General features: G+C 43.2%; 3 protein-coding genes across 6 annotated transcripts in view; 2 read left to right on the forward strand and 1 right to left on the reverse strand.

Annotated features, from left to right (window-relative positions):
* The first annotated feature begins 2,841 nt into the window (after window positions 1–2,841).
* Window positions 2,842–24,805, forward strand: part of LOC134462687 (eukaryotic translation initiation factor 4 gamma 1-like) — a 44,918-nt gene continuing 22,954 nt past the window's right edge. Inside the window, exons 1-11 of one of the 2 annotated variants that reach the window (XM_063215831.1) lie at window positions 2,842–2,921; window positions 4,361–4,987; window positions 5,637–5,732; window positions 7,193–7,426; window positions 7,923–8,100; window positions 8,830–8,972; window positions 9,168–9,264; window positions 10,596–10,664; window positions 16,196–16,251; window positions 17,819–17,920; window positions 19,893–20,090. In XM_063215831.1, the coding sequence (XP_063071901.1) occupies window positions 4,421–4,987; window positions 5,637–5,732; window positions 7,193–7,426; window positions 7,923–8,100; window positions 8,830–8,972; window positions 9,168–9,264; window positions 10,596–10,664; window positions 16,196–16,251; window positions 17,819–17,920; window positions 19,893–20,090 (1,740 nt within the window). In that variant the 5' untranslated portion in view covers window positions 2,842–2,921; window positions 4,361–4,420. The remainder of the gene's footprint in view (window positions 2,922–4,360; window positions 4,988–5,636; window positions 5,733–7,192; window positions 7,427–7,922; window positions 8,101–8,829; window positions 8,973–9,167; window positions 9,265–10,595; window positions 10,665–16,195; window positions 16,252–17,818; window positions 17,921–19,892; window positions 20,091–24,805) is intronic. The other variant, XM_063215832.1, reaches the window with a different exon arrangement.
* LOC134462688 (E3 ubiquitin/ISG15 ligase TRIM25-like) overlaps window positions 3,196–24,805 on the forward strand; it is a 67,268-nt gene continuing 45,658 nt past the window's right edge. The window contains exon 1 of the mRNA XM_063215834.1: window positions 3,196–3,352. The gene's annotated coding sequence lies outside the window, so the exon portion shown is untranslated. The remainder of the gene's footprint in view (window positions 3,353–24,805) is intronic.
* Window positions 10,711–15,333, reverse strand: LOC134463344 (uncharacterized). 3 transcript variants are annotated; one of them, XM_063216554.1, is made up of 2 exons: window positions 14,202–15,333; window positions 10,711–11,368 (listed from the first exon to the last, which is right to left on the reverse strand). In XM_063216554.1, the coding sequence occupies exon 1, from the start codon at window positions 15,205–15,207 to the stop codon at window positions 14,209–14,211; it is 999 nt and encodes a 332-aa protein (XP_063072624.1). In that variant the 5' UTR covers window positions 15,208–15,333; the 3' UTR covers window positions 10,711–11,368; window positions 14,202–14,208. The 3 variants fall into 3 exon arrangements, with proteins under 3 accessions (XP_063072624.1, XP_063072625.1, XP_063072626.1); XM_063216555.1 differs by having other exon boundaries at window positions 10,711–11,375; XM_063216556.1 differs by lacking the exon at window positions 10,711–11,368 and having other exon boundaries at window positions 13,473–14,811; window positions 14,935–15,333.

A 24,805-nucleotide genomic window follows, 5' to 3' on the forward strand; every position in this document is an offset into this window, starting at 1 on the left:
AAGTTGGTACCCATCATGAAATAAACCCCCCACCCCACCCAAAAAACTAAATCGGACATGTTTTTTGCCCTGTTTTCCCCCTTTTAGCATTAAAGATACCTATACATATCTTGAGAGAATACTTTGGTTCACCTGTCAGATGTTGCAATGTTCTAATGTGATAAGGTACATTTACATATTACATTGTGGCTGCTGGTTGACTGCAAGCAAACCATTGAAATCCCCAAGCAGACAGCCATTTTCTATCAGTGAGGCGAGCTCAGCTGTGATTGAAGTAGGCAACACTATGTTTGGACGTTGGAAAAGTGCTGGGGAATCTGATAAGGTCTTTGACAAGGACACTACAAGGATATACAGTGCCATATACTAGAACAGGGGTGGGGAACCTATGTCTTGAGGCTGTTTTATGCGGCCCCCAACATAATTTCAATATTATGCAGCTTCTATGAACTGTGACATATTTTGTAAAGGAATCTTAGAAATTCCATTTGCAACACAATTAAGATATATTCAGGGGACCTAGAGAAGGTGGGGTCTGTTGTAAAGGTGGCTACAATATAGGCCTTAAGTGCAGGGGGAAATCCTGGTTTGCGTTCATAGTTACGGCCCTTGGAGGACTTTTACGGCCCTTGGAGCAATTCGAAGTGGCAATTTGAATGAAAAAAGGTTCCCCACCCCTTTACAGGCAGCATAAGGCCAGCTCTACAGTTAATTGAGTCCTTAAGTCTGTCTCTAATTGTGGAAAAGCTTCAGGTGCATCATACGTATTCTGGTTTACTGGTATGCGAATCAACATATGCTGGTGAAATGTGGAAATAGCCTATCTACTCCTTTCTGTGTAGGCAATGGAGTTAGACAAGGGGGACTCCTATCTCCAGCCTTGTTCAACCAATACATGGGCTGAATCTCAAATGGTGCACTTGTACATTTTAGTGTTCATGTTTCAGTGCGCATGCCGTATTAGTTACGCACTGAAACATAGTGCCCGAAGTGCACAAGTGCACCATTTGAGATCCAGCCATTGACAACCTCTCCAAACAACTGGGGAGGTGTAAGACAGCATGGCTGATAGGAAACATTGTTTTAAACCATTTGATGTATGCAGATGATCTGGCTATTATGTCCCCCAGCACTGTTGGGTTTCAGCAACTCCTGAATGTGTGCTCTGAGCATGGGGTTGAGTTTGATGTACAGTATAATGCAAAAAAAATAGTGCTGTGTTGATATATAGAGCCAAGGAAGATTATAAAGTTCTAACGTTTTATCTACCAGGGCAATCAATATGTGTATCAAGCAGTACAAAATATCTTGGGCACATTATCACTGAGAAGTTGGGAGATGATGCTATAGACAGAGATGAGTGTTGCATGTCCAAGCAAATATGTTAGTAAGACAAGTTTGTTCTGATGATGTGAAAGTAAACTTGCTTGCTGTACTCCTATGTATGCAGCCCCAATATGGGTCAGCTACAAAAAAGACCCTGCGTAAATTCCAAGTAGCATAATGAAGTAACTTAGTATAATGATTGCTTGACTATATTGTAGGGATGGCACAAACCGCATCGGAAAACCGAAACCGTACAATTCACACACATACCGAACCGAACCGTGCAATACGTTGCAAACCGCAGTTCATGTACTGCACATAAAAATATGTAAAAGAGGGCATTTGGAACGCTCAGACAGCGCACATCAGCTGACGACAGCTTAAGGTTAGCACAAGAGGCGGTTCTCAGACATATGCAAAAGGTACATTTCAATTTAAGCATCATCACTTTATAATTGCAATTGTATAAATATGGTGTAATATTCCCAGTGCATCATTTATTATGAATAAAAAAAACAACAACGCAAAAAAACGAGAACTGTACAGAACCGAAAACTGTGACCTTCATACCGTGATATGGACCGAACCGCGAATTTTGTGAACCGTACCACCCTTACTATATTGCTGAAAAAAACTAGAAGTTGCAGTGCTAGTTAAATAATTTGTCACTCAGGACTAAGTACTTCACAGGCTCTCTTTAAGAAATTGATGTTTAAGTTCATTTGTCGTCTGGAAAGCTGTCTCAAAACTGTATTATAAGGATTCTCACAAGCCCCAGATGCAGCTCTGTCAGATATCAATCATGAATGTGGAAGCATTGGTATGGCTGCCTCTTAAGACTGTCATGACTGATGGTATTTTGTACATGCTTATGCAAGATTTCTCCCCCCTCTCTCCTTCTTTTGATGTCTATTTTCATGTATGGAGAATTCAGGGCAATTGGGCCACTTTTTTGCAAGTGAATGGCCCAAAGTCGCCCAATTTACCTGAATTCACCAATGTTGTATGTCCTCTTATTGGCCTAGAGCCTGCAATATATATTGGCAGACTGTAAGAATAGTGAATGCATACAAAGGGCAGAACAGCTAAAAACTCTGTTTTTGTGTTCTTTTTTAATCTTAAAGAGGGGGTGGGGGTTATTTTCAAGATACAGAGTCACCTTGAGGTGTACCATTTCTTCTATTAATAGTGTTAATTAAAAATCAAATGGATTTGAAAGCATTTATGCAACTGTATATAAGCAAACAGTAAAAAATAGCTTATGCATACCAGGCGGAATGGGCAGAAAATGCCACTTTTGGGTTCTTTTTTTCATTTTCAAGGGGTGGGGGGTTATTTTCAAGATACAGAGTTACTTTTGGTGTCAAAGTTCTTGTATTTATAGTGTTAATCATGTCCCAAATGGGCGTGTTGAAATTTTGAACTTGATGATTATCCCCCCCCCCCCTATCATTGGCCGTGAGAGTTTGTCCTCTATGCCCATCAATTCTCCGGTGGGTTTCGGTTTCGTTTTGTGAAAAGCCCCGCAACGACGCTGTCAAAGTAAACAGTAATGTAGTCTATGCTGTGGACCGGCTGTGTCCTCGCATGAAAACGTAAGTAGGCATACGGTGGCTGTTTTCAATTTCCATCTAATTAATGCATAGAAATAACCCTAGTTCTAATTTATGAAGTAGCCTACAATGGGACGTTGCGCACTGAAGGAATCGAGTTGCCTCGTAGCCTGTCATGTAGCCTAAACTTTATTAACACATAGCCTAACATTAATGTTACATTTTCAGAAAGTATGGACATTATAGTGAAATAAATGAATATACCAGCATGACCATTTACCTTTACATTTTAATGACTAAAAAAAAAAGTGTCTCCGTGAGAGTCGCGCAACTTAGGCTACCCCGCGGTTCGAACTGTGAATTTGGACAGCCTGTAGTAAGCTAATCTAGTTTTTTTTTTAAATGTCTGTAGTATGCCTGTTTGGACATAACACTCCTGATATTTGATGGCTGTCAAGGTCTTCTTACAAAGGGTAACCTCGCAAGAGAGTGATGTGGAACAAGCTTGTCAGGGGGGAGTAAGAAAAAAATAAGTGTTTCACATTGAATCTTGGCACAGTCAGTCATTTTCAGCTTCAGCCATAAAAAAAACATTTTAAACCTAACTACAATTTGATCACATTTTAACCCCTTTCACTACAAGCTTTTATTATAATTACCAGACAGAGTTTCCCAAAAACATTTAAGTAGTAGGCCTACTTGAGCCTAAGTAGCCTATGAGGTGCCCCCTAAATATCACTACAAGTTTACACAGAATAATTTTATGGGCCTACATGCAGTATTTTTTTCTGCTACATGTAAATAAAATGCTTGCACAAAGTCCTTGTGCATTGTATAATGTTTAAGTGATGATGTGAGACCAATTTCTGATACAGTATATTGCCAAGGGCCAGGGGCACCTCAAGGGGCCTACTAGGCCTACTAAGGCTTAATCAATCAAGAATCAAGAGCTTTTATTGTCATCGACCAATACATTTGACAACGAAATTGCGTTTTAGAATACACTGTACACATACTAGAGTTTTTGAGAAACGCAGCCCTGAAGGGCAATGACCAAGTCTTAATCTTTCACTGTAGACTCCCTGTGATGTTGTTACAATATACTTTTGTTTGCAAAGAGTGAGCCACATCGTCTGTGATCCCATCTGCAACAAAAGGCTACAAGTCATAATAATGTTGCCAGATTTTAAGGTGTGCACTGGAATGTGGTAGACCTGGAATGTGGTGGACAGTGGAATCTGGTAGAGTTCTAGAGCACTCTTTAGTCTGCCATCTGGAAGTGGGATGGGGCGTTTCTTACCCTGAGGTCATTTTTTATTTGAGGTTAGTGATTCCTGTGTACAGAAATTATAGAGAAAGTTAACAACAGTGTGGCGGACACTGTATACTCTTCGGCAAAATCATTTGCATGTTGCTGTTCAAAGTCTTGTAAAACATTTTCTTAACAAGAGATTGTGTTTTAACATTTGTATTTCTTTCAGGAATCACCATCTTATGAAGATCAATTTGTCCATCAATTTTGGATCTGCCAGTCAAGTGAAATGGCTGAGGCGGCACTTCAAGATCTTTATCAGTGCTCTGTGTGTCTAGATACACTAAAGGACCCGGTCACTACACCCTGTGGACACAGTTATTGTCAGAAATGCATCAGCGATTACTGGAATCAGGCACCTCAGACAGGTGTGTATAGTTGTCCTCAGTGTAGAGAGAAATTCAGCCCAAGACCTGCTCTGAAGAAGAATACTGTCTTGACTGAGCTGATAAGCCAAATCAAGATTTCTTCTGCTGGACTGTCCTATGCTGAACCAGGAGACGTGGAGTGTGACGTCTGCACAGGGAGAAAGCTCAAGGCTGTCAAATCCTGTTTAGTATGTCTAGCATCTTTCTGTGACACCCATGTCCAACCTCACTACAAAGCACCTGCCTTCAAAAGGCATGACCTCATTGAAGCATCTGCACACCTCCAAGAGAAGCTCTGCCCTAACCATGGCCGTCTACTCGAGATGTTTTGCCGCACAGATCAGACGTGCATCTGCATGTTGTGCACTACAAATGACCACAAAGGCCATGACCTGGTCTCAACAGCCGCTGGAAGTCAGGAGCAGAAGGTGAAGCAGCTCATTTTTATGAATTATGCATTTATTTCAACATGTCAATTTTTTTAGCCGTAACTAAAGAATAAACATGAACTCACAGAATTACATGAAGTGAACATGACCGCTTCGAGCACAACATCTGTGACAGTTTTTGTGCTTTCTGTGATGTGCTCACGACAGTGCATTGGTCTCGATGTTCATGCACATGATAACTGTGCTTGTGTGTGAATGTGCATGTGTGTGTGCTCTTTCTAACATGAACCCTGGATAATTGGGGCTGCTTGGCAGCCTCCAGAGCTGCTGTGGGAATGTGTGTGTGTATTTTGAAAGTGTGTTGAGCCAACTTCATAGTTGTGATACTGCGCTATATAAATACATGTTGTGTTGTATATTGTATTGTACAGTGTGCATAAGGGTTGGAGCAGGCGTCACCCAACAGTTTTTCTCTTCCTTTTAAGGGTGCTGAACAAAATATTGTAAAATTGAAAAGTGAGAAGAGGTCGCACCATGCACAGGTTTCTTTATTAAACGTGTCTGTGTAATAAAGAAACCTATACATGGTGCGACCTTTTTTCATTTTTCAATTGTATGTGTGTGCACAATAGACAATAGGTTATTTGACTGTATCTCTGTACTTCTGACTGTGACTGCACTTGAACAGATAACTCTGGGGAAGGTGAGGAAGACTTCAATGGACCAAATTCAGGAGAGAGCGAAGAAGCTGAGTCAGCTGAAAAATGCTTTAGTGTTTCATCAGGTGAAACACACTGACCACATGACACATAACCCCTTAGCGCAGAGCTTATGTTATAACCGTACTGTCACCAAAATTGTAATAACTATGTCTTCATCTGTTACTTAAAAGGGTATGTCACTATTTTGGGGCTTAATACAGTTAAAATCGTTGACTGGGGTTTATAAAGGTGGTCAACTGTCTTATTTTTCATGTAAGCCGTTGTATGGCTTTACGACAAGTTAAAAGAGGGAGCATGTCGCTAAGCTAGTGAAAGTCAATGCATCCGTGTAGCATGCTACATGCTACAGTGATCCATTGACTTTCACTAGCTTAGCCACATACTCCCTCTTTTAACTTGTCTTAAAGCAAGACAACGCTTAACATGAAAAATAAGACACTTAACCACCATTATAAACCCCAGCCAACGATTTTAACTGTATTAAGCCCCAAAACAGTGGCATACCCCTTTACGGCTCTCGGTACTGTCATAGCAATGTTGTTATGATGTTGTTGAGTATTTTCAGCAAATAGTGAATAGGCCCGCCAGAGACCCCATCTGCAGTAAGAGGCTACGCAACCAGAGAGACTGGATAAGAGAGAGCTTCCGTTGGCCCATTGTTTCCGGGTTCTACTCCTAGAATCTCTGACGCAACTCTTTACTAGCCAGACTAAGGATAGACTAGACTAAAACCTTGGTTAATGTTAGAAAATGCACCCCAAAGTTTTTTTGTTGTGGTGCTGTGAAATATTGAACATTTTTTTTACATGTTAAGATCAGATACACTGTATGAGACACTGGCACGTTTACTTGACTTGCAGCATGTGTACACCCTCTCCCATGTAGAGTACAGTACTATGAAAAAGTTTGCGCACCCCTGTGGAAAGTCTTTATTTATCAGTTTATCTTTTTGAGCTTTTTTGACAGCAACTTTTGGCTTAAGTGGTATAACTTATTTCTGATGCAGACACAATACCAGCCTTTTTATCCACCACCCAGCCTTTTTCTGTCTTACCAGCAGCTACAGTGAGGTCGCTGGAGAGTCGTTCAGAGCCCTCTATGTTGCCACTCTCCAAGACACAAATGAGGACAAGCATAGCCTGCTATTAGCTATGATAACATTTTTATAATTGAGTCTATGCCTATCTGTTACTGAAGGCCTCACAGAGTAGGCTTGAAGGCCTCAAACAAGTTTGTGCTGCAACTGGAAGGCTAGAAGGCTAGAAGGCTAGAAATTTGCAAGCTATTGCAAGCTCCCCCTTTTTAATTGTTAATGTGTTATAATACAGTCTACTCTAAGAATTTTAGTCTGGAATGGAGTCACATCTACATATCTGTAGAAAAACAAAGTTTGACACTGTGAAATTGTCTTGATGAAACTACAACTATTTGTACAACTGAGAACTAAGATCTTATACAGTATGTTTGCCCACATTTTTCATACCACTGTATCTCACTCCTGTCTTTCTGTTCCTTGTTCCAGCGATCTGCTGACACAGCAGTTCACCACAGTGCAAGGATCTTCAGTGAGTTACTGCAGTTCCTCATATCAAAGGGCACCGAGCTGAATGAGATGATCAGAGACCAGCAGGGGGCAGCAGTTAGCCGAGCTGAACCTGTCATCAAGTGTCTGGAACAGGAGATCGCTGAGCTGGAGAAACAGCAGGATGATCTGGAGCAGTTGTCACGTGAGGAGGATCACGTCCAGTTTCTCCAGGTATAATCTTTAAACAGTTCACATTACAGATTTTTCCTGAAGACTATAGAGAAAGGCTTTCTAGTTAGCATGCAGTTAGAGTATTATCTGTAATTTTATAAATCCCAACACTAGGTACACTGTACATAACAACAAAACTGATGAAGATGTACTGTAGGCCAATGTCGAAACGTTAAAGTGTTGCATTTTGTCAAATCTGAAATGTGTACTTTGTCCCCCAAACAATAATTCTTTTCACTTTTCTCCATCCATAGAATAGACGGAATGTAATGAAAATTATAGTATTTTAGTTTTATTCACAGCTCTCCAAGCGTCCCGGCTTCAGAGTTGGGGTTTGTAGTTATGTGTTATTAGCACAAATCCTCTCCAGCATCAACAGGCTGTATGCATATGCAAGCTTTTGTGTATAGGCTATATAACATTATAAGCATATTAAAAGAACTTTAAAAAAATAATTTACATTTAATTCAATTATCATTGTTTAATCTTTTCACAGAGTTTTATGACTCTCTTACCAACTCTGAAGTCTACACATGCACTTAGTACAACTACCAGTCCAAGCCTTTCATTTAATGATCCCAGTGGTTCTCTCTCTGTCTTCAAAGAAGAGATGGAACAACTTTGCAAGCGTCATGTGAAGGAAATAACCGTGAGGCTTCAGGATCCTCTTAGAGGTGTGTACTGATGTTTTGCAATGCTGTCACATGCCCCAAATGCATTTGAGGTATGAGGTGTTTAAGTCATTTATTAACCTGTTAAAACACAGCGTTATAAATTTGTTGTTACATTAGTTCTGGAATGAGGCTTTTGCAGACATTCAGTGTTCTGTGTTCCATGCAAATGTAAATCAATGACATAGATAAGTGGTTAAGGTGTCACGCTCGAGTCGTAGCACAAAGGTTACCCGTGTGGTTGCCCGAGTCTGACCCGCAAGATGGGTGGGGGGAGTAATTAACCAGTGCTCTTCCCCGTCCTCCTTCATGACTGGGATACCCTGAGCAAGGAACCGTCCTGCTGCACTGCTCCCTTGGGACGCCGTGTGGGCGTATGGGGTTGTATGGGGGAGGCATGAAAGCCATGGGAGTTTCCCAGCTTGGCTTTCATTTCCACTTTCTAAGGGGGCCATCTTGAATCAAGTGTGAGATGAGACCGGAGACCAGCATTAGCCTGCTGCACATGCTAACTGTTTAGAAGACAGTGCTACACTTAGTACATTGACAGATCCTGAAGGAAAGTAAGACAATTAATATCATATGACTGTATTCTTTTCTTTTTGTGTGTGTCGGTCACATCTGATGGTTTGTGTGTGTGTGTGTGTGTGTGTGTGTGTGTGTGTGTGTGTGTGTGTGTGTGTGTGTGTGTGTGTGTGTGTGTGTGTGTGTGTGTGTGTGTGTGTGTTTCAGAACCAGTATGCGGGTCCAAACCATTAGTGCCTAACCATTGGCTTCGATATGACCGGGAGTTTTTACTGGCTTTTCAGTTTATGCCACCTTGTTTGCAGAAGCCACATGGACTACCACAAATCAGTAACGTGGTGCTGGACAATGTATGTAACACAAACATATCATATCACATTACACTACACTACATTTAAGTAGATGCTTTCTTCCAAATTTACGGAAAAAGGAGCACATCAATGGCAACATACAATGTGTATGCAAACCCACACACCACACACACACACACACACACACATTGTTTCATCTAACTTCTTGTCTGTGGTCTTTTCACAAATCTGCAGGCTACACATCCAAAATGTTCTCTCTCCATCCTCAAAGAAGAGAAGGAACAATTCTGCAAGATGGAAATACCAGATTGCCACCAGGAGCCCCTCAGAGGTGTGTACAGTACATCTACTTTGCATTGTGTTATGCATGATCGCCATCAGTGGTGCCACGATCAGTGATGCCATAACATCAATTCATTGTGTAATTCCTATTTTGCTCAAATGGCGCGATGGGGTTAGGGGACCTCATAAGACATTACCGTACATTACATTACAATACAGTATACTGTATGCTGTCTTTATTCCAAGCAACATAACATACTGTAATGATACAGGTATTCAGACAAACGCAGAGTGAGCAAAGGTCTGGCAAATGTAGTGCAGTCAAGGAGATGGGCGAGGTTAGAACTTGCCGTTTCACAGTTCACATAATATTGATTTACTAGTTTGCCCTCTGAGAACTTAGTGTACAATAAAGCATGGGATTAACTCTTTGAGAAGGCGGGAATAGGAAGGCAGCTGAAAATCATTCCTCTGTCTCCCCCCAAACTATGTGTAGCCTCTTACTGCAGATGGGGTCGTCGGCGGCCCTATTCACTATTTACTGAAAATACTCAACTACATCATCACAACATTGCTATGTCAGTACAGAGAGCCTTAACCCATTGTGTCCTGGAGCGGCATATACGCTGCATTCAGGTTCTTGAGTTCTGAGCTGTTTTATTTTAAAATGTGGGTGAGTTAGAGCTGAATGGACATATTCTAGTGCTAAATGAAGGTTCTAGCTTTTAAATGCAACTTATGTCATGTTTTTAATGTGCTTCGTAGCAGGGTCGTAGGCAGAAATAATAAAACAGGTGGGCCCAGAAAAAATCGGACGGGCCCAACCCGAAAGCATGTAGGTAGATATTATAATACCGCTCCCAAAAATTATAGTTTGAAATTGAAATCATAGAAATCACAGAAGATGAACCAGACTTTGACAAAATGATTAATTATCGCTCAGTGCTATGCCATTAATTATAATTCAATGAGGCAACAGTTGACTGTTGAGTGTGAATGGGGTGGGCGTGGATGTCAAGTGGGCTGGCCCAGGCCCACCCAGGTCCACCCATGGCTACGCCTATGCTTCGTAGACTGAGATATTTAGGTTTTAATAGGCAGAGGGCACCTTTTCCCAAAAAGGGCTAAGGCTAAAATGGGTTAAGTAACAGATTAAGACATAGCCATTACAACAGTAAGTTATAACATAGGCTCTGTGCTAAGGGGTTAAGAAACAACATATCTGGAATATGGCTTTTCACTTTTTCCATGTTCAGTGATGCATGAAAATCTTAAATTAAGGATGGGATATGAGACCTCTACAAGATGTTGACTGATCTGAATAATCCGTGTTGATCTCTAATTATCACGCATCTGATGGTGTGCGTGTGTGTGTTTTAGAACCAGTGTGTGGGTCCAAACCATTGGTGCCCAACTGTAGGTTTCAATATGGCCGGGATTTTCTACTGGGTATGCAGTTAATAATAATAATAATAATAATTGTATTTGTATAGCACTGTGTCATACAAGGCATGTAACTCAAAGTGCTTAACAAATGGGAAAAAACATTGTTAGAGATAGATTTAAAAGGAGAGGTATAGAGGAGAGGCAGAAAAAGCAGGAAGGCAGAGGAAGAAGAGATAGACAGAGAATGTAGAGTCATAAGGTCAACGTAGGTTAGGACCAGGATTCTTAGATGTGTAAGGTCCATAGTGGCTGGGCCTATCATAAGTCATAGATAGTCACACAGAGATTGGGCGCTCAGGTGCGGCCCCTGGTGGCATCAGGGGTGAGGAAAAACTCCCTTTCGCTTGATTCATAGTTTGTGAGGGGGAAAAAAAGCTCAGTGAGGTCTGAGAAAAAAGACCCCCTGTAGTCAGGAAGAAACCTCAGGCAGAGACCAGCGGCCACCTAGGGGAGCCCCCTGCCAGGGCTGGATTGCGAGTAGTAAGGGCGCTGCGGCGGCTGGGACACTATGACGCCTTGGCAGCTAGGAGTTGGCAAGGATGAAGAGGTGGGTCTTCAGCTGCTTCTTAAAGGAGTCGACGGAGGTGGCTGATCGGATCTCGATGGGGAGGGCGTTCCATCTCTTGGGCGCATAGCAGGCAAACGCGGCGTCGCCGATCTTCTTCTGCGGGGGGGTGGGGGTCCTTAGCAGCTTGGCATCAGTGGACCTGAGAGCTCGAGCAGGGGCATAAAAAGAGAGCATGTCTGAGATATAGCTAGGGGCAAGTCCATTTAATGCTTTAAATACTGTGAGCAGAATCTTAAAGTCGATTCTGTATGAGACAGGTAACCAGTGCAGGTCTGCCAAGACAGGAGAGATGTGCTCTCTCATTCTGGTTCTTGTTAGGATTCTTGCCGCAGAATTTTGAATGAGTTGCAGTTTGTCAATTAATTTTTTTGGGAGACCGGCGAAAAGAGCATTGCAGTAGTCTATCCTACTGGTGACAAAGGCATGAATAAGTTTCTCAGCGTCTTGTCGGGGGGCCAAGCCGCGCACTTTGTTGACATTTCTAAGATGGAAAAAAGCAGATTTTGTTATCTTGTTGATGTGAGGCTCAAAGCTCAAATCCGAGTCTATGACCACACCTAGGCTAGTAACCTTATCTTTAATGTGTATGCTTAGGTCACCTAGGCTTGAGTGGAGTTTTGCACGTTTTTTCTTAGGCCCAATGAGCAACACTTCGGTTTTATCTTCATTTAATTTTAGGAAGTTACTGTTCATCCAATCTGTAATGGCAGACATGCATTTAGTCAAGGCATGAATGGCAGTGGTTTGGCTAGGCTCGACAGAGATATATAGTTGAGTGTCATCGGCATAGCTATGAAAATCAACATTGTGCTCTCTGATGATGGAGCCCAGGGGCAACATATAGAGAGAGAAGAGGAGAGGGCCCAAGCAACTACCCTGAGCAACTCCAAAAGGCACATCATACTTGTTGGAGACGTATTCTCCGATGGTGACAAAAAACTGTCTTCCTGTAATATATGTTTTGAACCACTCTAAGACGTGACCGGACAAGCCTACCCAAGATTCAAGGCGGTCAATTAGTATGTTGTGGTCTATCGTGTCAAAGGCGGCACTGAGGTCGAGGAGGATAAGTGCTGAAACTTTGTTTGCGGCAGTGTTGAGCCTAAGATCACTTATTATTTTGGTTAGTGCTGTTTCGGTGCTATGGTTGGCTCTAAAGCCTGATTGGAATTTTTCCAAGATATCATTCCCAGCCAGATGTTGATTAAGCTGTTTAAATACAACTTTTTCTAGTACCTTGCTTATAAAGGGGAGGTTTGATATAGGTCTGTAGTTGTTTAAAGAATTCTGATCTAAATTTGTCTTTTTTAGGAGTGGCTTTACCATGGCTGTTTTGAATGAGCTTGGAAAAATGCCTGTAAGCATAGAGGTGTTAACAATTTGCAGTAAAGGTGCTGCTAAGCAACCAAGTACGTTTTTTAGCAGATATGTGGGGATCGCGTCAAGGCTGCAGGTAGACTGCTTACTTTCCCTGACTATTTTACAGAGGTCGTCCTCTGTAATTGGACAAAACTTTTGGAAGCTCTCAGGTCTCCTAGGGGGGTTTAACCCTCCCCTCGGTGTATCGCCTGAGTGGGCGACAGAGGTTGCTGCGTTTCCACCTTGGATGCCTTCTCTAATGTCGGCAATCTTTTTATTAAAAAATCTAGCAAATTCCTCGCACTTGGCATGTGATGCTGCATTTAGGTTGTTATTGCTATGTGTTGGATTAAGCAGGTGGTCAATAGTGGAAAAAAGGACTTTCGCATTATGCTGGTTGTCTGTTATGATTTTGGAAAAATATGCTTTTCTCTCTGAGCGTACCGCATTATTGTAGGAGGAGATCTCATCCCTAAGGGATTGTCTGTGGACTTCTAATTTAGTTTTCCTCCAAAGACGCTCGGTTACTCTGCATTTTCTTTTTAAGGCTCTAAGTGAGTCATTCATCCAAGGTGAATACCTAGCTCTGGTTCTTGTCGTCGTTCTAATTGGAGCTATGTTATCTAGAATTCCTCTTAAGTTGTTGTTGAAGCTATCAACCATTTCATCAGGTGTGCAGTGACCATTTAGTAGGTCACCTGATTTGATGAGGTCTGAAATCTTAAGCTCAGCAGAGGCATTAATGCGTCGTCTGTGAATGACATTGTTGGGTGTGCTAATTTGTGTTGAAATGTCAAAATCAAAAAACACACAGTGGTGGTCGGAGAGGCCGACGTCCGTGGACGATATATTGTTGATATCAAGTGCCTGTGAAATAACAAGGTCAAGTGTGTTGCCTTTTCGATGGGTAGGCTGTTCTGTAACATTCTGGACGAGACCGAATCCATTTAATGTGTCTAAGAAAGACTTGGCTATTGCGTCATCTGATTTATTTACGTGGATATTAAAGTCGCCAGCAATTATTGCTTTGTCATAGTTAGTAAGTACGTCCGACATGAAGGCGGAGAAATCAGATAGAAATGACGAAGAGAATTTCGGTGGACGGTACAGAACAATAATGATCAGTTTGAGGTTTGCTTGGACCCTCATTGCCAAGTATTCAAATGAAGAGAAAGAGCCCAGATTCATCTTAGTACAATTAAATTTGTTGGAGAAAAGTATGGCTACGCCTCCGCCTCGTTTCTTTGGTCTCGGGGCGTGAAGGAATTTGTAATCGGAAGGGCAAGCCTCAATAAAAGTAGCAGCCCCGTCGTCTTTAAGCCATGTTTCGGTAAGGAACATAAAGCTTATGTTTTTGTCCGAGACCAGCTGGTTTACTACGAAGCTTTTGTTGGTCAAGGACTGCACGTTAAGTAATGCAGCATTAACATTCAAAGTAGTAGAGCTATTGTTTATGCGTTCAGGTGCAATCGTAATTAGGTTGTTGTGTACACAACCAGAGGGTCTATATCTGCGAGCTTTCCTACGGGTAGTGACAGCGTGGATAGCTAGTGGGGAACTCTCTATTGGGCACGCAGTGTCTAAATTGGTGTAGTGCTTTGGATTTGAAACACCTGTTAGTCAATCCAAGGACCGATGGGCTTCGAGGGTCAGCTCTAGGTTGGTCGCGAGGAGACGAGCGCCAGATCTGTTTAAGTGCCTTCCATCTCGTGCGAAGAGGTTTCGGCGGTTCCAGAAAGCGGAGAAGTTGTCAACGTAGGGAATGGCTTCTTGGCGGCAGTGTCTCATCAGCCAGACGTGCAGTTGGCGGATTCGGGAGAACTGGAAGGCAGAGAAACAAACAGAGGGGATGGGGCCTGAGATAGCGTATTTTTTTCCAGTGCTGCTAAGGGTATTAATAAGGGAGAGGAAATCGGACTCAAGTTTTTTAGACTGCTGCAGCCGGATGTCATTGGAGCCTGCGTGGACGATGAGAGTTGTGGCAGTAGGATACTGTGACAGCGCGTCCGGCACATTCGACTGGACATCGGCTACGAGAGCTCCAGGTAGGCACCACGTCTGGGCGTTTCGTAGGGTTACGTGGCGAACCATCGAAGATCCTATGAGGACTGTTGATGGTCGCCGGGGTTCTGAATGGGCAGGCTGCTCTCGGGTGATTTGCCTGGGGGTAGCGAGGGTCCGGCGGCTTCTGGGTCGCACTCTTTGTGGTAGAGGCTTGGGCACCTGGTGGGAGGGGGGGACAGGGTCAGTTTCTGCATCGATGACTGAGTCAAGTACAGAAAAACGATTGCTAGTCACTAGAGGTGGTGAACATTTCTGCAGTACTCCCCTGCCGCCGTTAACCACCTCCGTCCAGCTACGACGCGCGGGAGTGGAGCACGGTGGATTCGGGGGGGACTTCGGCTGGTGTTTGCTGTGGCTGGGGAAAAAAGATAGTGTAGTTAGGTTGGCGCTAGTATTACTGGTTTGGTGTTTCAACGTGGTGTTATGGGATTTTATGACTACCTCGCATTGTAGCCGGCGAATGTCACGTCTAAGTGTTTCAATCGTCATGTTGGCTTTGGCTAGTCTTTCATTAGCATTAGCTAGATCACTGCAGGCGCAGGTAGAGTTGGCCATAATTAGGTCTGCGGATGCAGCAGAAAAGGTTATTTTTGCGAGATAGTTGGTGTAGTGTTGCAAAATTGACTATGAGGTGAGGTGAAACTAAAGCCGAGTAGGGCTCGGCGCGAAAAAAAAGTTATGTAGGCTAGCCTAGTGGAAGGCAAAAATCTATTTGGATGGTGGGGAGGTTAGCCTATGTGCTTATGTTGTTGTAAGAGTGATAACAAGGTAGCGCTAAAGTAATACTACATCGAATCAGTTGTTTGTAGTTGTAAGTTTCAGACAAAGCTTTTAGGAGAAAAACGAGAAGAAACTTAATTTCGTCCGAGTAGCTCCTCGACGGGAATAGCTTGATCCGGAAGCGGAAGTGACGTCAGCAGGTCAGGTCAGCACGTCAGTTCAGATTCAGTTTCATCTTTACTCATTAATCCAATCATCAATCATCTCACTGTATTATATAAAGTGAAAAGAAGAAAAAGAAATTCACATATAGTGCGTAGTTATCAGTAATAGTTATTATTATTGATTGTCATATTATTGGCTGCTCGGTGCAGGGGCCATAGGGGGTCAGGAACAATTCTACAGGGGCCTGGCCCACCCTGGCCCATGTCTAAAAACGCTCCTGTGTATGGTTTATATTTTTGAGCCTACACATGAGAAATTAATTAAAAGTTAACTAATTGTGTGTCATATTACTGTGACCTAATAAACTCTTTATTGATATGTAGCTTTACAAGACACATTTTATTTTGTTTTTTGACACATTAATTGTATGTTTTCCTGGAATGACACGCACACATTAATAAGGTCTGAAATTTAGCTTTTGCTCACCTTCTACATTGTTGTATATAAATGTTTAGGACAAGATCTTATGAGTATCATAGGACCATGACACTTTCTACATATTCTTGATGTCTTTACAACAAGCTTTGCTGAGCTCTTGATATTTTGTATTTACTGTATATGTTATGTGTGTGCTTGTATCTATCTATGTGTGGGCCAGAACCATTGCTGCTGGCTACATCAAGGCGTGACATGGAGTTCCTACAGTCTTTGCAGGTAATGGCCGCTTGTTTTTACGGTAATCAAAGAAACAGCCATTGCCTAGCGGTTAGGAAGTTGGTCTTTCAATCTGGGGGTTGCATGTTCGAATCCCCCTGACCTCTCCCTATACCTCCATGCAAGGCTGAAGTGCCCTAGCCTGGCAAATCCCATGCTGGTTTGCACAGTCGTTCCTATCTGAAAGACAGCGTGGATTCTATCTCTCAGCAAGGGTTCTCGATCATGACCTCCAATCAGAGAACAGGGAGGGGTGGAAAGGCGCTAATTGCAGTTTTTTTTAAATAGATACAACCAACATGGTTGGGTATGGGCTACGTATGCCAAATGATACACATTCGTAACTCCCAATAAACAGCCATCGTTAATCGTAAACCACACGCCCCCCACGGGATTGACAGTAGGCAGGTCTTGTGCCCTTGAGCAAAGCAACAGAGACCCAGACCATGGAGGAATACGTCCAAAAACCACTGCGGTTGCATCCGTCCATCCACCTTGTGAGCTGCATCAGCCTTCTTCTTCATGGAGAAAAAAGATGGTGGTCTGCGCCCCTGTATTGAGTATCTGGGCCTCGGGTACCCACTCTCGCTAGGACCGGCTGCCATAGAGCAGCTTAGAGGGGCATGCTACTACAAGAAGCTGTACCTACGGATTGCCTACAACCTGGTCCGTATCTGAGAGAAAGACGAGTGAAAGACTGCCTTCAGCACAAGTTCTGGCCACTACGAATATCTAGTGATGAGCTACGGCCAGGTGAATGCACACTCTGTCTTCCAGTCTTTTGTCAATGACATCCTCAGAGATATGATTGAAAAATATGTAGCTGCCTAAATAGATGATGTTTGATATACTCTACCACACTTGCTCAATATTACACACGTCAGACAGGTGCCTCCTACATCACCGGTTCAAATTTGAGAAGTGCCTCTTCCAGCAGCCCAGCATCTCTTTCCTTGGATATCTGATCGGCCCTGATGGAGCGTCAATGGAGGATCAGAAGGTTGAGGCTATCACTCAGTGGCCTGTCCCAAAGAAAATCACAGAGTTACAACGCTTCCTCCGATTTGCCAGTTTCTATCGCCGGTTTATCCATCCATATTGGATGTGCTACACCTGAATTCTTACTTCAGGGTCCTGAAGTATAAAATGATGACTCTGGCGGTGGTGACCCGCTCTGCCCATCAGAATGACTGGTTTACTTTAGTTGATCTGAAGGATGCCTATTTACAGACCCACTTATACCCCCCTCACAGGAAATTATTACGCTTTGCCTTTGAGGGAGTAGCCTATGAATTCCTGGTGCTGCCCTTCGGTCTAGCCCTCAGCCCATCTTTACACGTTGCATAGAAGCCGCCCTCCTCCCTCTCAGAGAAAAGGGAATGAGAGTGCTGGCCTACCTAGATGACCTTTTGACCTGTTCCCACTCAGAACAGCAAGCTAGGTCATACACAACGCTACTGCTTTACCATTAATGGGCAGAAGTGTGCTCTTTGTCCAGCCCAACACATTGTGTTTGTTGCCTTTCATGCTGATGTGCTCATATGATCATTATGCCGTGTCTGTACAGGATGACATTGATCTAAACAAGGCAGAAAGCCCCTGGAAGCCCAGCATGATGAGAAAGGTGGCCAGAGAGACCTTCAATGACCCTGAGGCTTTGAAGACAGAGGTGAGGATGGAGGATGGGACACATGCAGCACACACTGGCACACACAATGAGGTTTATGTGTGTGTCTGTGTGTGTCTGTGTGTCTGTCTGTCTGTGTGTATGTGTGTGTGTGTCATCACCTTTTAAAGAGCGACAATAAATAAATCAGATTAAAAATAGATTATACTTAATATTGCGTAGAGACTACTTTTATAAGGTCTGTGAAAAAAATAACGGTGATTCACCATCCCCATCCTCATAAAAATTACATTAAAAAGTGCTGTTTTTTTAACTTTCCCGCTGTTAGTAGGTTCTGTTACGTAGCTCGAGGAATCCAATGAAATGTGCAAAACATCACAACCGTTTGTTCATGACCTTTCACGCACACGCCTCCTTTTATGTGAAGATGCTACCTAGCTTAGCTACTGTAACTGTTTGGCTGAGTGAGTGCGTTTGCAAAACAAGTTGTGTAGTAAATAGGGTTTTCTCTTACAAAGTTCAAAAATGCCTCGTGTTCGACCTCAGGTCCTTCAGGTATCTACCAGCGAAATGGTGATCAATATCGGGCGAGAAATGGTTTTGTAATATATGTGTAATAAAATTGTCAACATAGCTTCTCTTTGGTCTTTTACAACAGGTGTAGGCAGCAGCTAGCTCTCCTGGGTCAGGTCTCATTTTGACGTATTTAGTAGTTGACATATACACATTCAAAGCTCTTAAGAGTGATTCTATGATTCGGCTGTGCTGTTACGACGCAGAAATTATATCGGGACAGTTGAACAGTGTTTCCGAAGAAACATTTCGCTTCGTGCGACCTATTCTCGACAAATGAGCCACTTCTTTGTTCCAAACTACCCCGGTGGCTGCTACTGCGATCAAAAAATGCATGTGACATAAATATTAAATGTTTCATTCTCATTGCCATCGAGTCTGTGTAGCTACAAAACAACAGAAAACGTCTAAGTTTACTCCTTGTATTGAAGGCAGTTTGAACAATCATCTTGCTGCTCCTACCGTTGTGACGGATATTGATAGCGCAGACCTAGAATGGAGCAAAAATCAAAACTAACTGTGTTGACTTGCCTGCATCAGGCTGAAAAAAAACCCCACCCTTAATGGTAGGGCACTGGGTTACTACACCGGCGACCCGGGTTCGATTCTGGCCCGGGTCATTTACCGATCCTTTCCCATCTCTCTCCCCACACTCACTTCCTTTCATTATCTCCACTTTAAAGACACAAAAGCCCCTAAAAACATATTTACAATTTTTAAAAAAGAAATCAATGAACCGTGAAGATAACCGAGCTCCGAGCATATAGGCCTTCGAGCATGTAGGTGCACACGTGTTTCTTCAATTAGCTGCGCCCCCCCTCCTCCCCTCCCCCTCCCTCATCTGCACGTAGTTGTATCACAAAATGTGGGCACTGAGCATCAACAACCCGCAATTTGCCATGCGGCTACTTGGAAGCAGCGAGGAACATAGGACCCTTTTTTGGAAAAGAGGGTCTTAGATTCATTTTAATACCTCTGAAGCCTGAAAGTCTGCTTCCGTAGCCAGCCCCTGCCATGACGGGAAATTAACTGGCATCATTGCTTAAACCGGAATGTTGGCAGTTGATTGCCAGTCATTGCTAAATTGTTGAAAAGGGAGGAAAATTAGACAACCAATATTGATATGATGTACTGTGATTTTGTTGTTATATTGTCATATTGTAGGCTATACAGTATGTTATGATACCTTCAGTCATTGAGGGTGCAAATGGCGCCTGTAAATCCCTTTCCGAATGGCATTTCTCACTATACTGAGGCAAATCAAACCTATCGTTCTCTGATCCTTAAAGGGATAGGTCGGTATTTTAACTCTCTGTAGCTGACCATAGATCATCGCTGCTTTCAGGTGTCAGATTGAAAATGCTTCTATCCACCTTTAGACATGTTTAGAAATGCTTAATGATAATGATTGGAAGAACATATGTTGTGTTAATCCCCTCAGGAGCTGTTCTGCAAGGTCCGCAGCATCCTCAACAAACTGATGCCACAGACCTTCCAAAAGCTGATGAAGCAGGTGTACCAGCTGACCATCGACACGGAGGAGCGGCTCAAGGGCGTCATTGAGCTCGTCTTCGAGAAGGCCATCGGCGAGCCCAACTTCTCCGTGGCCTACGCCAACATGTGCCGCTGCCTGATGGGAGTAGGTCATGCATTCACCTAGCTCTTGAAATAGTCTACAGTATACGTAGCTGTATGCACAATATCAGTAGAGAAACTTTGTGTTGATCATTGCACGGATGAATTGATGCACCTGTTGTCTTCATCACTTTGGATCCGGACTACTTCATTCATGAAGTGTGTTATATTTCACCTCCACAATTACTAAAAACTCATGTTCCTTGATAAAAACTTCTGATCACTGTAACTAAATGTATTATGAAATGAAAGACAGCATAACCTTCAAAACAGTAGGACATGTATATGTCCCCGGTTCTCTGAAGGAGAATGAGAGAGACGTTCCTCTCTCTACGTGAGGTTCTCATCGTATGAGACATCCACCGAAGCACCTTTATAATCACTTGCCGGAGGCATGAGTTGTGAGGACCCGTAGCCCGTAGTGCCCATGACTGCCTCACAGGGGTCTATAGAGAAAAACAACCAGCAGTGGGTGTTCTCTTCTGAAGCAAATAGGTCCACGTCGGCCTTGCCGAAGTGGTTCCATATCATACCCACCGTCTCGGGATGGAGTCTCCATTCCGAAGAGCGGGGACCCTGCTCCTGTGTTAAGGGCGCCCAGCATGTGTGATGCCCTCAGTGAGAGGAAGTGCCTGTCTGCCCACAGCAGCAGTCGTTTCGCCAGGTAGTGCAACTGCCTGGAGCGTAACTTAAGCCACCTTGGTTATTGATGTAGGCCACCACTGTTGTGTTGTCCGTACGTACCAGCAGATGCCAATCATGCAAGAGAGGCAGAAATTGCCTCAGACCAAGGAACACCGTCAGGAGTTCCAAGCTGTTCATGTGGCAGGCGGCAAGCTGGGGGGACCGCTGACACCAGAAGGCCGAAGGCAAAGCGTAGGTATTTCCTATGCGTAGGGGTAAATGTGAATCTGAAAGTAGGCATCCTTCAGGTCAACTGAAGTGAACCAATCCTTGCGATGCACCAAGCGCATGACAATCGCCGGAGTCATCATTTTAAACCATAAGACTCTGAAGTAGGAGTTGAGACGTCTTAGGTCAAGTATAGGCAGTATATAGCCTGATTATCATCGACGTTCAAATCTCTTCAAGACTTGGTCTGACCAAGAGCATAACAATGAACATTTCCCAAACGGCATGACTAGTTGCAACGCTGAAAGTGTTGCGTCACTAGGAGGGCACATCCTGGCTAGTCCATATAGGCCACCATCTTTTTTAGGCACCAGGAAGTATCTACTATAGAAACCATCATCGGCCTCCGAGAGGGGAATTACCAGTATCGCATTCGTAGTAACGTCACAATCTCATCGCTCATCGTAATTGCCTGTTCATTGTATGCCACTCATGGGACCACCGAGTGAAAAGCAGGTGGGTGTCGATTGAACTGTAGATGATAATCTCTCTCCACTGTATTTAAAATCCAGGGGGAGCCCATGCACCTAGCCCAGGCGTCTGAGTGGCGGGCTAATGGTATGATGTAAGTAGCATCACTCAGACCAAGTGACGGAGCCTTTGTGTCCGCGAACTATCCCAAACCCCGTAACGCAGTTAGGTATGACAAGACCGAGGGTGACAGACCAAGTGCTACCTCAGTCTCATTACTGCAGGTGGTAGATTGTTTTTCCAACTTATTTCAAACACATCTCAAATGCAGCATTGGCATGCTGAGACGCGTGTGCCGCACATTGCGTGTTACGCAACGGCCCATCCCGCACTCTTCCGACGACATCAGCCTAATTGAAAATATTTGTCCACAATCCACACTCCACAGTCTACAATCTGGCATGTTGAGATTGCAAAACTATTTGGGAGTTAGAGAAGGAGACAAACTAATTGGTTTCCGCCAGGGTTTAAAATGTTAATTTGTTCTGGAGACTCCCGAATGGTGTTTCACTGTTGCGGCTGGCCGCTGGATCTGGGCCGCCTCCGGGCCTCATCTGGCCCGCATTTGGCCAGTGGGCCGCCAATTGAATAGCCATGCTGTAAGAAATCAGAAGGATATAACTCCCAGGTTATTGTACATGGATAGTCTGGCTTGAAGGGTCTGGGCATCCTCGTACTCGACTAGAAAGCACACGGATCAACAATCATACTTTGTGTGCTTTTGTTTTCTGATCTAATTACTGAAGAAACAGCGCTCGCAAAGTGAACTATCAGTCACGTCAGGATTGTTTGGACTAGCAGCTGATGGATGTTATTTTGTTAGGCTACTGAATATAGGCTTATAAACGCCAAACGTTAATGTTACACATTGATGTGGTAGCTTTGACGATGACTACAGCCACTAGTTGGGTGATTTCGTCAAGCAACTACAGTTTGAGCCACGGATCAAAGATATACGAGTTAGCTTACCATGGTGCTGGTTACACCATGCCTACGATACCCAGGTGAGAATCAGTGTTAATATCGTGACGAAATATTTTCGTCATAATTATCGTTAACGATTGTTTTTCCCCTGACGACAATAAAAAGATGATGAAAAAACCAGCATGCGTAATATGTAAGGGTTAACGTTCGGCGAGAAGGTCGCTACCGTGGAATAGCAGCACGACAGAGAGAATCTTTAGACCCCGACGCGGAGCGGCTATTCCACAAAGCGACCGACTCGCCGAAAGTTAACCCGCTTATTATATGGATATACTTAAATGATTCACACATGGCGGGGACATTTCTTTAGGCCTATTTAATGTGAAGTCTAGGCTATTATAGTTTTTAATGTCAAAAGATTGTTGCTGCGTTAAACAAATCAGTGCCATTGTGGAACACCGCTAACAGCTAGGTAGCCAGGACAACAGGTGTTGTCTATCACAGCAGCTGATTAGAGTCTTGTTGAAAAGTCGCTTTAGCAGTGAAAAGTCTTGTTGCCATCGACAGCGGTCTGTTATAGACCAACCCGTCCGTTATCGAAAAATAACAGACGTGCGAACGTTGGGGAGCCCCGTTGAAATGAATGGAGCATTCGACCGATGACGTCACAACCATATAATAAATATAATATAATATATATATAAAAAATATAACGATATTGATTTATGTAACGATATTGATTTATATTTTCGTCAAAAAAAAGTGACTACAATACCACTGGAGACGAAAACCAATAGGATTTTTGTTAATATGTCACTGAAACATTGGAAAAGAATTGCCTGCTATTTCGCAAGTCGCGACCCTCATCTGCTCCGCGTCTCCTCCCTCCTCCCCTCCCTCACACACACACACGCAGCAGGCAGAGTGACAGGCAGCGTCGCTGCCGCAGTACCAGCAGTAGCCTACTTTTCAGTGCAATCCTGGCTGGAAAAAATATTGTTGCCCATTTATCCATGACGAAGAAGTTTATGCAGTCATGAAATAGTGGTGGTGCTGTCGCACATAGCAAACATCTTTCTCTACGATGCATTTTTGCGGAACTTCTCCACTCCCTTCATAACCTGCTACCCGACGGTCGTTGTCTGATCTTTTTTCAATGTTCGCTAATGTTTGTAATTTAAGGGTCTATGCCTAGGCACAAGCCTTCTGATAAGAAACACTTAAGTGCCGATCGCAAAGGATTCGGAAGTGTGGAGTTTTGCGATGTGTTTCAGTCAAGGACACTGAAATAGGAAGTGAATCTTCCATGCTTTCACATGCGACAGTTCACGGGGGACAGTTATTTGCAGTTATTGCAATACCATCTTGAGAATGCATGCAACCATGGGCACAACCATGTCAATGAGAGCGCGTGTGCCATCACAACTTTGCATCAAGCAAATAATATGCAACAGCTTGCAATAAGCGCACGAGAGAGAGAGAGAGAGAGCGAGAGAGAGAGACGCCTTCCAACAGGTGCCGTGCCTTTGTAACGCTTGCATACAGTAGGCTACTGTACCTCGCAACGTTCTTGATTAGGCCTACTGGTACTGTATACCCACAAGTATTTTTTTCATAACGTGCAGTCCCGTTTTCCCCTGAAGTCGTTCTAAAATATCAACAGAGATTTATGAGTGTCGCTGCCATGACTTTTTTTTACACATTGGACGCACTGGCTTATAAGAGGCTCTGGCAGTTTTTGACAATATTTTATTATTAGCCTACAATATGTCATTTTAATCATTGATTTCCCCAAATGGTATTTTAGTTTGACAATTTTATAGAGAAGTGTAGACAAGAGGAAATGAATGTTATGTTTTAGTTGACTAAAATTATTTTAGATTTCGTCGACTAAAATTGTGTGAATTTTAGTCGACTAATATTAGACTAAAACAAAAATGATTTAGAGGACTAAATTGTGACTAAAACTAAAATTCAATTTTCGTCAAGAGACTAAAACTAAGAATAAATTAAAAATTCCTGTCAAAATTAACACTGGTGAGAATTTGAGAGCCTGTGATGCATGACAGTTCAGGAAATAAATACTTGCATTCATAATATTATGAAGGGAGGTTTTTTTTATTAGGAGTGAACAACTGCTTCAATTTGCAGTCACTGCATAAATCACGTTGATATCACAGCATTAAGGCTGTCCCGATATTTCACCGAACCGAGGGATCGCGGTACGCAGACCCACGAACCCCTATCGGGAACCTTCCTCGCAGAACTGCGATGCGCTCTTTCAAAGTTGTTACCTCAGTTTAGAAAACACCAGGCTACATGCAGGAAAGAGTTCACATATGCGCTTTAAAAAAAACAAGTAGAAAAAGGGCACACACGTATGAGAAACGCTTCTCTTTTCTAACTCCTTTC

Source organism: Engraulis encrasicolus, chromosome 14 (assembly GCF_034702125.1).
Source record: "Engraulis encrasicolus isolate BLACKSEA-1 chromosome 14, IST_EnEncr_1.0, whole genome shotgun sequence".
Classification (NCBI taxonomy): domain Eukaryota; kingdom Metazoa; phylum Chordata; class Actinopteri; order Clupeiformes; family Engraulidae; genus Engraulis; species Engraulis encrasicolus.

Coding starts and splice junctions, on each gene's coding strand:
- LOC134463344 (XM_063216554.1), bottom strand. CDS start 15,207: ATGGCCAACTCTACCTGCGCCTGCAGTGATCTAGCTAATGCTAATGAA.